Raw genomic sequence first — 14321 nt, 5'->3', positions numbered from 1 at the left:
AAAGAAGTTAGTGGGACGTAAAGACAATAACATTATTATTGATGTGTTCTTGCCGTGAGATGACACAAGAATGGCGCCACTAGTAATGAAATAGTTAGTTGTGAATTTACCGTATTTGAACTAAATGTGCTTCTCAAAAACACCAATAAATCTAGGGAAGAACTGAAAATTGTCAAGTAACACTGGCTGCATTGTTACATTTGAAATGTTACTCTTTCAGTGACAAGTATTGACCGTGAAACAAAACCTCAGTGAAGGAAATATAACCTCACCAAACATTGAATCACAGAAGTATGTGAATGTATAATGTGCATCCTGATTTTTCCATTTTAATTCTGAACGGAAAAGGTACGCATTGCATATGAGCAAGTGCAATATTAACGGATATGTTAATTACAAGAATGAGTAACTGTTTCAGGGATCTGTTCCTGATGAGTGACATATTTGTATGAGCTTCACATTCTCCACATCTTAAGTTTATTTATTCATCTGTCCCCTTTTAGTTGCCATCTGCTATTGATTTCAACCACTACAGTTGGAAAGAAAGTTGCGTGGTGGCATACAATCTTCGCTCCTTACACTGCTTGAATATGTGGCTGAAATGATTCATGTACAATATTTCCAGTAGCTGGAAACATTTTAGTTTATGATTGTACCACTTACATTAAATTGAAGTGGGTTTTCTTGTTGTTGAAAATATGCTCATCAATATCATCAGTGACTGAAGGCTATGCTTTGCCGCTGCTACCAACTTTCTTCGTCTACTGCCAGCATCTTCATGGGAGCTACAGTTCATTTACATTATGGGTTTTTGATGTGAAAAAGTCTCAGTTGCCCTCTTCCCTTTTTTCCATGAACTTTCCCTTCCATGATGTTGCAAATGAAACTGTTGTCTTTCATTAGGTTTACAGACATGTTTAACTGATGAGGTTTCTGTTCTCATTCACTTCGCTCAACACTAAGTTGTTACCTTTTCATTCAGTCCAGCTTGTTCGGCTTAATCATCCCCGAAACCACATCTGAGTTGCTTTTTTCTTGTCCTTTTATTATTTTTCCTAGGTTTATATATCACTCCATTGTTAGTATACTCCACACGCAAGACTTAACAAACTTTTACCTGGTTTCAAGACAACTTTTTATTGATTAAAATGTTGTTTTTATTTTGGAATGCATTTTTTGCCATAATACTTCCTAGGTAATAGAACTCAGAAATTGGCCGATGACTAGATATTAGGCCCCTTTAAACAACAATGGAAATTTCATCTGGTTTGGTGTTTTCTAGTCCTGTTACTGCTTGCTGTTTTACTCACCATCATTGTCTTAGTTTTTGATGTGGGGATGCTTTGGATTGAATAGTAAACCTTTCCAAACATTAGGATTCAGTTACTGAGAAGCAAGGAGACTATATTGAAGAGTTGTTAAGAGATACTGCTGAAATAAGGAAATATTTGAGTGAAATAAAATATTTTGCATTATTTATGGACTCTCCATTGTATAAGTAGGAAAATCAGTGGCATTTTGATAGCATGACTGTCTTACTCTGAACAAAGTGATGTGCTAAAACATTTAAGCTCGTTAGGCTTTTTCATTAGTGAAACCACCAGCGCTTCGCCCCAGTGTAGAAGTGGGCTGATCAGGAACTTCTAGGAACCTTATTCTTGATATAAAGGCCAAAGACAGGCATTTATACAAGTGGAGGCACATGCTTCCCCTAGTCCACCGTCACTGCATTGTCCTACATAGGAGGCTTTGAAAGTAACGAGGTATAACTCCTCTTTCACACAAATAACAATTTCAAAATGTTGCTTCTTATTCCTATACCCTTATGTTACAAGAATTCAGAATACTCTAATAATGAGAGGTGGTGGTTTATCTGTTGAGGTTCTTGTCAGTCTTTGGGCTGTGAACTCAACATATATACAAAAATATATTTTTCATCCTTGTAATTGAGTGAATATTGATGTTTAATTTCTTGATAGGAATCATCCTCGACCCGGCATCAGTAAGGTTCTGCTCATTCCCAGTTTCTACTCGCACTTTGGAATGCAGCAAGCTATGGCGGAAGAGTATGATACCGATGTAATGCTGGAATATGACGATTCAGAAACGTACCAGCATTTCAAGTACGTAAAATATGATATCTTTATAACTTTCCAAATATCAAGGTGTTGTACTACTGTATAAGTTTTTGTAGGTGTAGTGGGAGTTTTGTTTTAGTCATTCTGTCTCTCATTTTTGGCATTTGCAATAAATGTAAAATACACTCACGAGCAATTGAATTAGGGGTAGCTGCCGTAGTGGGGAAATAGCGCTGTGTTAAGTCTGGTGAATGTACTACGAGGGGTGTGGTTTGTAACAGCAAGGATGTCAGTTCTCGTACGGACTGTAGGAGTAACAGTTGATCACAGGAGAAGCAAGGCACAAGACCTGGGCGCATTTGATCACGGCCAGATTGACAGCACCATGCGTGCATCAGGCTTTTCAAGGGCCACCTTGTGAGTACACATGGATTCATGGGTCACCGTCTACTAGTTCAGATCTATGTTGCAGATCACTTGTCAGTTCAATGCTGGACAACAGTGATTTGCGAGGAGCCACACCGTCCAGAACCATCTCCTCTCCATGGGATATAGAAGCAAGCATCCCATGAGGATACCATGCACAACACCCGTCACAAGGTACAGCAACTGGTATGGGCAAAGGAACCCTGTCATTGGACGCTTGAAGCATGGGAAAAAGTTGCCCGAACAGTGAATCCCTCTTGCCAGCAGGGCACTGTTCAGGCTGTATCCTCGTATGGGGACTGTTCACATGGAATGAAATGGGACCCCTGGTACATCTCACAGCGTCCCTCACTGGTGAGCATTACAGGAACCTGCTGGCAGATCATGTTCACTCCTTTGTTCATCTCCAGCACCTTGCAGGTGACCTGTACCTACAGCAGGACAATACTCCAGCCTACTGCTGCTGAATTGTGCTACTGGTTCGATGAGCAGTACACAGATGTTTGCTGGCCCTCGAGGAGTACCGATCTCACTCTCGTTGCACATAAGTTATCTAGGAAAATGTCGAGAGGGATGTCCGTGCCCTCGACGCTGCTCGGACCAATTTTCATGGGTTTTGGGAGACTGTGTTGCGATCAGTCTTGTCTTGTGGAGTGGCAAGTGCTACACGGTACTAGCCTAGGTATCTCTAATTCAGTTGCTCATGAGGGCAGATTCAAAATACAGACCATGTACTGACATCTTTTTTTAAGAGGTAAAAATAAGACAAATTGATAACATATTTATTTCTCTGTTAAATTAGTTTTCATTGGACTCTCTATGCTTGAAGTTTTCTAATGGGAGAAATTTATTTTATTGATGCTATTCTAATGGTCACCAGCTATTCCCTGATCAAATTGTACTGTACTCATTTTTATAGCTGGCAGATCACACATAATTACACATTTTCGTCTATAAACAGTTTCAGTATATTTCTTCATATTTCCATCATGTTTGGTATGGCCTATTTACTTTAAAACTTACTGGTCCAGCAATAATGGAGAGAAGTAACAACAAATTATCACTCTACGACTCTCTTAACTGAAATTCAGCTGTCAGACTGTGAGTTTAAACTCTGCCATTTTCAGTCCTTTAATTGGTTTTGTATCCTATTATGCCTAAAATCCTATACAAGTTAGTGCGGTGCTAAACAAATGGGGGGAAAAAAAGAAAGAAGTCCACGAGCAGCTTTATGCAGTAAATGAAAGATGAGAATCACCATGGAGAAAAAGCAAGACAATGATGATAACGAGGAGAATGGGAGAAAGGAAGGGAACATAACAATTTGGAGGTAAAGATATTGAAGATGCGGATAACTTCAAATACCTAGGAAGTGAATTGGGCTGATAATCTAGATGTTAGGCCCTGTAATGCAGTCATCATCATCATAAGAAAAATGAATTAAGAATTCAAAACTAGATTTGAAAATCAACGCAAGCAGGAGAGTTTTCAGTTACCGAGTGTGCGATCTACATGACGTAGGACGATATAAGCAACTCAGACAAAAAAATTAGTTACTCCCCTTGAGAACATATTTAATTCTAAGTACCAGCACCTCTGGGCTACATAACTGCCTCATTTCATTGAGGAAGTGGATTCACAAGATGTTGCAGGTAGGCTACATTAAAGCGAATCCACTTGCCAGTCAGGATACCCCTTAAACCTGCAACGTTCAGGGATGACGATGTCTGCGTTTCAGCTACTGCTTCAAATAGTCCCATGGATTTTTCATGGTATTCAGATTGGAGAATTTTTAAGGCCGGTTCAGGTGTGACACAGTGCCTAAATCTTCTTTGAACTACGTATAAAGGGTTGACCGTTGTGAACATGGCCTTCACCATCTTGGAAGATGTGAGTCCACAGCATAGACAGCTTGAAGATATTGGATAAATGGTCAGACTTGGTCCCCAAGATAGACATGTTAGCCTATGTTCACAGTTACCTGAATAATTCAGTCCAAGTTATGGAAGGAAGAACACTCCCATACCATCACGGACCCAATTTCCGGTTGAACCATAACCTCCACACACTGCGAATAAGGAGCTCCATTTGACTCTTGATGTACCCTGTGTTCTGTATCATAGGAAAGGAGACTCGCGTACACTGCCGTCCAGTTTCAGTGATCTCCAGCCCATTGAAGAAGTGCAGGTTTATGCGCCATCGTAACCTGTGGCTTCTTGCGTGACACTTAACTCCAAATATTCTTGGCATGCAGTTCTCTTCTCATTGTTCATTGAAATTGTTGTGATAGACCTGCATTATAGGAATGCAGCAGTTCCTGGCAGATTTCAATGACAAAGCCACACATTCACTTCCGGTCCCTCTGGGTTAGGATCTTTTTGTGACCACAGTTCTGAAGCTGTGTTTCGCACATGCGCATGATATTTTATTCCTCGTAGGCTCATTGGACAGTCTGTGTTGATACACCAATGAACTGAGCAACTTCATTCACTGTGTTCTCATGGGCACACTCAAACATGATAGTTCCTATTTGCTAGATTGTCACACCCTCGCTTCGACCCATCTTCATGCTTTGATTATGCAGGGTGTACGGACCAAACTCTCAATTTGTTTTTGGGTGATTTCTGACAAAAGAGTAGCGTTAAAAAAATGTTGCAAAGTTTGCATTGGGAAGACTTGGGAGAAAGGAGACATGCTGCTTGACTAAGTGGTATGTTTGCAAGTGACTACCGTATTTCCCGGCATAATCGTCGCATCCTTTATTTTCAATACAAAATTCGGACTTTAAACATTTAATCGCATAATCATCGCACGTCCAAATTTTGTTCACCAATCTGGTTAAAAGGTAAATGGAACTGCAATATAAGTTGCACATGAATGCGCATTTTAAATACGTGTATGGTTTATAGGCAATTTGGCAACACAGTCACATTTGCGAGATGTTGCACAACGTATAAATAAATAATACCGGTATATGTACGACGCATGGCTTACCGGTAGGCTATCGGCAGTTTGACAAGGTGGTCGCGAGGCAGCGTACAATTTATTCACCACCTACATATTATGAGTTTTCATTTGAAATATGTAAGGCTGTAAGTTATCGCTTATCGGCAACGTCGCCAGGAAATACCGGTACCAACACACACTTGTCTACTAGTAGACAAGAGGTCTGATAGAATTCTGCGTTATTACAATCATCCGTCCCCTGGCACAACAGCGCGAAGGACCTTGGCCTAGCAAGCGACCGCTGCTCAGCCCGAAGGCCTGCAGATTAAGAGGTGTCGTGTGGTCAGCACGACGAATCCTCACGGCCGTTATTCTTGGCTTTCTAGACCGGGGCCGCTATCTCACCGTCAGATAGCTCCTCAATTGTAATCATGTAGGTTGAGTGGACCTCCAACCAGCCTTCAGATACAGGTAAAATTCCCTGACCCGACCGTGAATTGAACCCGGGGCCTCCGTGTAAGAGGCAGGCACGCTACCCCTGCACCATGGGGCCGGCTCCTGCGTTATTGCGCACAAAGTGAAATCCAAGACGATAATGCAGATTTCCACGGAGTTATTCAGCTCATGGTCAGACGAATTATTTACGATGTCTCAGTTGTCATCGCTAGACTCATATCTTACTACTACGTCATAAGTGTCCGGGCATGGGATGAAAACTTTTACCCAAGCAGTCAAGATAATTATTATCCAATGGTATTAAAGTTTTATTTTATAAACTCGTCAGTAATGTAATGTAAAATCATCAATAACTGGGAAGAAATATTAACTTAATTACCGTATGTTTAAAAGAAATTGAAAAAATGAATGTTTGTTACTGACGTCTCGGAACACGGTCAACTACAGTAGATCTACACTGCACTAGCTAGAGCGATGTATGAAGACGTCCGTGCTCTGGTTTGCGAGCTTTGCGCAAGCGCACTAGTGTGTCGCAACCAACGAGCTCAACTGATAACGAATTGCTGCATGCTTCCTTGCTGCCTAACAGTATTGGCTGCTCTTGAATGGACAGATCCCAGATGCATTTACTTGTTTGAGACTGACGTGATTACTGTAGACACGTGTGCATGAGAATTTAAGTTTTTAATTTGTGTTTATTTATTTATTTATTTATTTATTCATTTATTTATTTATTCATTCATTTATTTATTTATTCATTTATTTATTTATTTATTTATTTATTTATTTATTCATTTATTCATTTATTTATTCATTTATTCATTTATTCATTTATTCATTCATTCATTCATTTATTCATTCATTCATTTATTTATTTATTTATTTATTTATTTATTTATTTATTACACACTTGCACTGTCAACAGACTATTTAACAAATGTGTCAAAATAAAATATAACAAACATAACAAAATATAACAAGATCAGGTACACAGCCTACTAATAACAGCTGTCCAAATCAAAAACCACCGGGCGAGTTGGCCGTGCGCGTAGAGGCGCGCGGCTGTGAGCTTGCATCCGGGAGATAGTAGGTTCGAATCCCACTGTCGGCAACCCTGAAGATGGTTTTCCGTGGTTTCCCATTTTCACACCAGGCAAATGCTGGGGCTGTACCTTAATTAAGGCCACGGCCGCTTCCTTCCAACTCCTAGGCCTTTCCTATCCCATCGTCGCCATAAGACCTATCTGTGTCGGTGCGACGTAAAGCCCCTAGCAAAAAAAAAAAAAAAAATCAAAAACCATGAGAATTTCCAGGTTCATAGCCAAGTCGTCGTGGGTCAAGATGACAGTATAATCCATTCACATCAACTTGTCTTTGAGAGACTATTTACACTCCTCTCGAATATGCTTTTATTTGATGATATATCAAGCTCTTGTCTCCTATTAATATTGTTGAAGAGTGTTGGGAGGGGGATTAGGAAAGATTGTTGAAGTATTGAGTGCCGAGTGTGGGGAGTGTGGAGGAGGTCTTTGGTTCTGGTGGAGCGGGAAGGAACACGGAGAGAGAAGAGCGAGACAAGATGTTCCGAGCGGTAATGTCCATTTAAGATCCTGTGGAGAAAACTCAGGTCAGCTACCTGTCGCCTGATGTGCAGCGGGGACATATTAATTGCCATTAATACCTGCTGCATAGACAGATTTCTGAGCTTGGGGTTTCTGTTCCTTACAATTGCAGCAAAGAAGGACACTGCTCTGTCTAACTGCTTAGTATTGGAGGGGGCGGCTGTTGTCCAAATCGGAGAGCAGTAGTTTAAGAGAGGTTGAATAATCGTGAGGAAGAAGTGACGAAGAGCAATGGGGTCAGAAATTTCTGTGAAGCGATAGAGAATGCCTAGTAATTTCATAGCCTTCGTTGTATATGTTTCTATGTGGGTCTTAAATTGTAATTTTATATCGAATATTACACCTAGGTCATGCTGTTGCGTAACTACGGTGATGGGGCTAATTGAGTAGGTAATATGATGTCGGTACAGGAGATTTACGCAGTGTTATGGTCATGTGGCTGCTTTTTTGTGGATTGGGGATAAGTTTCCAAGTACGGCACCAGTTCGAGAGGGCATTAAGTGAGGACTGTAGCAGAGCTGCATCTGCTGGATTCCTGATCTCCCTAAATATCTTGCAGTCATCAGCAAAGAGTAGGATATTCGCTGTCTCGTTGAGTTCGGACGGCAGATCGTTCATAAACAAAGAAAACAGCAAGGGGCCAAGAGTACTGCCTTGTGGGACACCGGAGGTGACTGGTAACCATGAGGATGAAGAGCCTGATATTACCACTCTCTGCCAACAGTTATGTAGGAAGCCAGCAAGAAGGGTCAGAAGACTACCATGTATATTAAATCGTTCGGAGAGTTTATGGAGCAACAGAGTATGGTCTACAGAATCGAAAGCTTTCGAAATGTCTACATAGCAGATATCCAGCTGTGATTTAGCTGCAATGGCATCTGATGCAAAGCTATGCAGAGCGGCCAGGTTTGTTAGACAAGAGCCACCTGGTAGAAGACCATGCTGCTTGGTTGAGATATACGGCAAAGTGAATGCGAGGAGGTCTCTGGTGTATAATTTTTTCAAAGATAAAGGATAGTGTGGGGAGAATAAAAATTGGTCGGTAAGATGAAACTTTAAATTTGTTGCCTGATTTGAGAAGTTCTTATAATTTTGTTAATTAACAAATTTATAAGAATTTGTATCACAAGTAGATCTTCAATACGGACAAAGAAAATGAAATTTATAACCTGCAATGATTTGAGAAGTGGAACAATATTTGCCTGTTTCCAGGTAATAGGAAAATAGCCTGCGGCAAAACATCTGTTAAATAATTTAGAGAGAGGGAGCAAAGAGTGCTGGCAGTATTTTTTAGGAAAAGAGGACCTATAGTGTCGGCACTGGTAGCTTTGTTGGTACGAAGAGTTTGAAGAAGGTTATGAACTTCACTTGGTGTGGTAGTTATGCTTGATAGGGTTCTGTTTGAAGCTGTACCAGCGGGAGAGAGCGGTTGGTTTTGTAAGGGAGGGGAGAAATTGGAGAAGAAATACCTCTTGAACAGTTCATTGCGATTGGCGCCATCTGCTGTTGCATCGTTGTGGTTCACGCTGACAGGAATCCGCTCCGTCCTTCTCCGTGTGTTGATGAGACATCAGTAGCGCTTGGGATTACTGTGGACGTTTTCAGTGACAGTGTCTATGTGTGTTTTGTAGTCTCTTCTGATCATAAAGCTCGCATGGCGGCGGATTATAACGAAGGTATTGTGAGTGTGTGGGTTAATGAAGTCTTTCCATAGGCGCCAAGCTCTCTTCTTATTAAATAGTATCAGTCTGGTCTCTTGTGATATCCAGTGTTGATATTTGCTGGTAGTAGCCCATTGTGCAGGTACGAAGTCTTTAATTGCAGCTTGCAGCCAGTCGTACAGCAGGTCGAGAGCTAATTCGATATCAGCTATTTCGAGAAGACTCCAGGAAAGGCATTCAAGGGCACGACACATTGGAGGCCAGTCGGCACGGCGCCAGATGTAGGTAGGGCGGTAGGATGTCCTGCTATGAGGCTTTGAGGAGGGGTGGGGGTGTTTGGGGTGTTTGTAGAAATAATTTGTTTTAAGAGTGAACAATTACGGAAAGTCATTTATATTACAAAACATTAACGTGTGAAGCATTTATAAGCGATTATGCATAAATATAGAAACTATTCTGCGGGCTTCAAGCTAAGCATAATTGCCTTCGCTGAACAGCACAAGAACAAAGCTGCAGAAAGAAAGTTTCCAGTGAGTGAAAAGTTGGTGCATGACTGGCGGAAATTAAAAAACAAGCTAAAAAGCACAAACCCTTCTAGACACGCGTTTAGAGGTCCTAAAACGGGGAAATTTCCTACATTTGACGAAGAAGTGTTTATGTACGTCAATGAAATACGTAGCAATGGCTGCAGTGTATCATATGAAATGTTACAAATTAAGGGACGGGAGGGAGCGCGCAAACACAACATAACTCAGTTTAAGGCGAGTCATGGGTGGATTAAGGGGTTCATACGACGACACAATCTGTCATTACGAAGGAGAACAACACTATGCCAAAAGTTGCCTGCTGATTACACGGACAAGATTGTAAATTTTCACTGATTTGTCATACATTTGCGCAAGGAAACTTCATACTTGCTTTCTCAAATCGGTAATGCCCATCATACTCCAATCTTTTTTGATATGCCTCGCAACAGCACTATTGCGCTAAAAGGATCACGGAGTGTATTAATGAAAACCAGCGGGAGTGAGAAGTTGCGATGCACGGCAATGCTAGCCATTACAGCTGACGGAAGAAAGTTGCCGCCTTACATCATTTTCAAGAGGAAAACGATGCCTAAGAATATACAGTTTCCCTGTGGAATTCATGTACAAGTGCAATCAAAGGGTTGGATGGACGTAGAACTCATGCTGGACTGGGTTAAAACTGTGTGGGATAGAAGACCCGGTGCACTACTAAAACAACCAGCTCTGCTTGTTTCAGATAGTTTCCGAGGTCACCTTGAGAACGAAGTGAAGCAACTTCTCAGTAAAAATAAGACACGACAGATAGTCATTCTTGGTGGCCTAACATCTGCTTTGCAGCCACTAGACGTATGTATTAATAAACCCTTTAAAGACCACTTACGTCGATATTACGAGTGGACGATGAGCGGCGATCAGCAATTGATGCCCGCTGGAAATATCAGGCGTCCACCCTTGGACTTGTTATGCTCGTGGGTGATGAAGAGTTGGGATCTTATACCACCTGAACTAGTCTCCAAGAACTTCAAAAGGACTGGGATTTCAAATGCACTAGACGGATCCGAAGATGACGCAGTGTGGCAGAGAGATGAAGAATCTGATACTGGTATTAACAGCGACGAGGACGGCGCATCAGATACCAAAACCTGTAATAGCGACACAGAAGATTTAGAATAAATTGTGTAGCCTACCGGTAAGTCCGTATTTCACAACAAAGCGATAATTTTTTTGCAAGTGTAATATTTTAACTTTAATACTCAAATTAATGACAATTAACTTAATGCGTTCATTTTTATTTTCAGATTGGGAAAACGTTTGTCAAAATGTTGCGAATAATTATGAATTTTGTTTTAGACTATTTTAATTATTTTGATGTATAAATGTGAGTATTACGTGCATCTTAAATTTGTATCAAATATAATTTAGTTATAAATAAATTTTTTGAGTAATACAAATACTGGTATTAAAAATTCTTCGTATAATGGTCGCACCCTACTGTTTTTTTGAAAATTTTGGTATAAAAAGTGCAACAATTATGCCGGGAAATATGGTAATCTCATGTTTTAATCTGTATTGAAATCTTTTATTTACAATAACAAAGTTTTATTATAATCCACCTGTTCAATACATTGTAATGTTGTCACATTTAAAATATTTTCATTAATTAAAAAGTAATATGTGAGACATGTTTCGCTGCCTTACAGAGCATCATCAGCCAAATCTGAATCTCGAAGAATGGTTATGTTCGTAAATAATTAATTAAGAACTATTAAACCATTTTTCACAAACTTAAACTTACTCTACTACACTATCATAAAATACAGAATCTTTGGAGACATGCCTTAATAACATGGGCTTAATGTATGTAGTGTTTACAGTGCACTATGTCTTCTAGTATGGGCTATATCAAATTTTGTTACTTTCATTGACCTGTCTCAGTCTCATCCTTGGCTTTGACAATATGAATGTGACTGAGGTATGAGTGATGGTAGTAATACCATTCCTTATGCAGCCAGTCCCTGTTATGAATGGTGTGAAAATATCCCTCACAGGGTCGGTTGGTGCATGCATTTCAGTGGGCTTGGCAGACCGATATGTAATAGCAACAGCAGGCTCAGTGAGGACAGCAACAGGAAACTACCTCACTACTCATTTCACTAGTATGCCTCTTCAGTGATGTCTAGGCTATTTATGACAGCTGTTGGTGGAACTGCAGAGGATCAAACCAGCCTTCGGGCTGAATACCCAACATAAATACATAAAATTGTGAAAGAATGAGTTGTTCTAAAATATTTAAAACAAGTAGCATGTCTAAAATCTTAGAAAGATGTGAAATTCAATCTTAAGAATTAAATTTGAAGATTTCCTTTGCAATGAGATCTGGTAAAAAAGTTTTTTATCCTTTGAGGATAAGAGTCTATAAGGTTTCAAAGATCTCATCAATTTGACAATTGAACTTGTGACAGGATGAATGTAGGTCTTCATGAAATTTAAATGCTTGCTGTCATTTGACCTCGGCAAATGCCGTTGAATAAATATGCTCTTGTTGATGTCAGTGACCGTACGTTGAAATAATGGACATAATAAGGCATGATTGAAAGGGACATAAATTGACAATCGTAGTTAAAAGTTGTTACATAGTTTATCTTGTTGTATGTCTCTAACAAGAAAAGGAATCTTGTAAGTAATCGGAAGTTGTGTTGCTAGTTAAGAGTGTGCTTCTAGAAACTTCACTTACCACTGCGATTGCTGTTTGTAAGTTTGGTGTTATCTGAGGTTGGGTGGTGACTGCCTGTTGTTCTGTGTCTACTCCTTGTGTTGTAAGAGTAAGGTGGAGGGAGTAGGGATAGGGATAGGAGGAGATATGTTAGTAGGGGTGGTTTTGGAAGGGGAATGTCTAGTAGGGGCGCAGGGAAGGGTTGTGTTCTTTAATGTTCCGTGATTATTAGTTGTTTTGGGAATGAAAACTTTGGCAAAGCTACTTTTTTTTAAATAAAGCATTTTTAAAAGTTTAGGTAATTGTTCGTGTAAAGGATTTCTTATTTCAATTTTGTCATTTAAATATTTTTCTTAATTGAAATGCTAGTCTAAATGGATATAGATATTTCTAATTCTGTAATTAACTTTCCCTTTTCTATCTTCTTGATAATTTTTAGGTCATTCTCTATAGTTGTAAAATGTTGGCCTGACTCTCTCATGTGAGCACACATCGCATAATGTTTGTGTTTTGTAGCATTAACGTATTCTAAGTATCTTGTGAGAAAGCTACGGCCAGTTTGGCCAACATATGAACATTTACACTCTATACATATTAGTCTATAGATGCAGAACTTAGGTAAGTGTTATTGTTAGAATTCATACTATTGTGGTTGAAAAAAAATGTTTCTGTTTGTATTTTGTGTTTTGTTTTTTGATATCATTAGTTATTTGAAAAATGGCTGGATTGGTGAATGTAAATGTTGCGAATTTGGACTTCTTAGTTTTTTTGGGCGTAAGATTATTTGCTAACTTTTGTTTTACTTTAGTGATGATCCGATGGATCATATTTATTTTGTATCCATTAATTTAGGCCAGATCTTTTAGAAATTTGAGCTCCTTTTTTAAGTTACTATCTTCTTCTTCTTCTTTTCCTGCCGCTTTTTCCCACACCTGTGGGGTCGCGGGTGCGAACTGCGTCGCACATGTGGATTTGGCCCTGTTTTACGGCCGGATGCCCTTCCTGACGCCAACCCGCTATAGAGGGATGTAAGCACTATTGCGTGTTTCTGTGGTGGTTGGTAGTGTAGTGTGTTGTCTGAATATGATGAGGAGAGTGTTGGGACGGACATATACACCCAGTCCCCGAGCCAGAAGAATTAATCAGAAGCGATTAAAATCGAACCCGGGACCCTCTGAACCGAAGGCCAGTACGCTGACTGTTCAGCCAACGAGTTGGACTTTTAAGTTACTATCTAAATAGGGGATTTTGAAAGCTCTATAAATCAAACTGAAAAAGGTCGTCTCTTTATGTGATTTTGGGTGAAGTGGATCATTTTTTATCGTTAGAGGAGCGTATGATGGATTTCTAAATATTTGAAATTCGAACCTATCTCCTATTCGTGTTACATTAATATCCATGAAGTTTATTGAGTTGTTGGTTTCATCTTCTTTGGTGAATTTTATATTTGGATCAATATTTTTTAAGAAATTTTGCAGCTTTTCACTATCATATTTTTGCTATCTTTTATGACAAAGGTGTCGTCTACATACCTGATCCAAAGACAAAGTCCTTTTATGTTTGTATTTATTTTGTTTTGCTCCAAATGATCCATATATATGTCTGCCAGTATGCCCGACGTGGGGTCTCCCATTGCCAAGCATGTTTGATGGTAAATCTTTTTAATTATTGTTTAATACAAATTTCAATAAGTTAACAAATTCTTCTATTTTGCATTTACTTAATTTACTGTGTGTAAGAAGATTGTGTTTGATGATATTGATAGTTTCTTTAACCGGTATATTTGGATACATGTTGGTTACGTCAAATGAAACCATTTTATGTTATGGTTGTAAATTGAATTTACTTACGGTAGTTTATTACAAAAAAACAACAGATAGGGAATATGCCAG

General features: G+C 39.5%; 1 protein-coding gene across 2 annotated transcripts in view; it reads left to right on the top strand.

The window, feature by feature from the left end:
• The window catches only part of LOC136877159 (U2 small nuclear ribonucleoprotein auxiliary factor 35 kDa subunit-related protein 2), a 129475-nt gene that overhangs the window by 52719 nt on the left and 62435 nt on the right, over window positions 1-14321 (top strand). Inside the window, exon 7 of one of the 2 annotated variants that reach the window (XM_067150971.2) lies at window positions 1980-2123. The exons of the other annotated variant lie outside the window; for it this stretch is intronic. Within the exon in view, the coding sequence (XP_067007072.2) occupies window positions 1980-2123 (144 nt within the window). The remainder of the gene's footprint in view (window positions 1-1979; window positions 2124-14321) is intronic. 2 annotated transcript variants of the gene reach the window in all.

This window comes from Anabrus simplex, chromosome 7 (genome assembly GCF_040414725.1).
Source record: "Anabrus simplex isolate iqAnaSimp1 chromosome 7, ASM4041472v1, whole genome shotgun sequence".
NCBI classification, from domain to species: Eukaryota; Metazoa; Arthropoda; class Insecta; order Orthoptera; family Tettigoniidae; genus Anabrus; species Anabrus simplex.
Note: the sequence above shows the minus strand (reverse complement) of the source record. Positions and strands in the feature narration are given on the sequence as shown.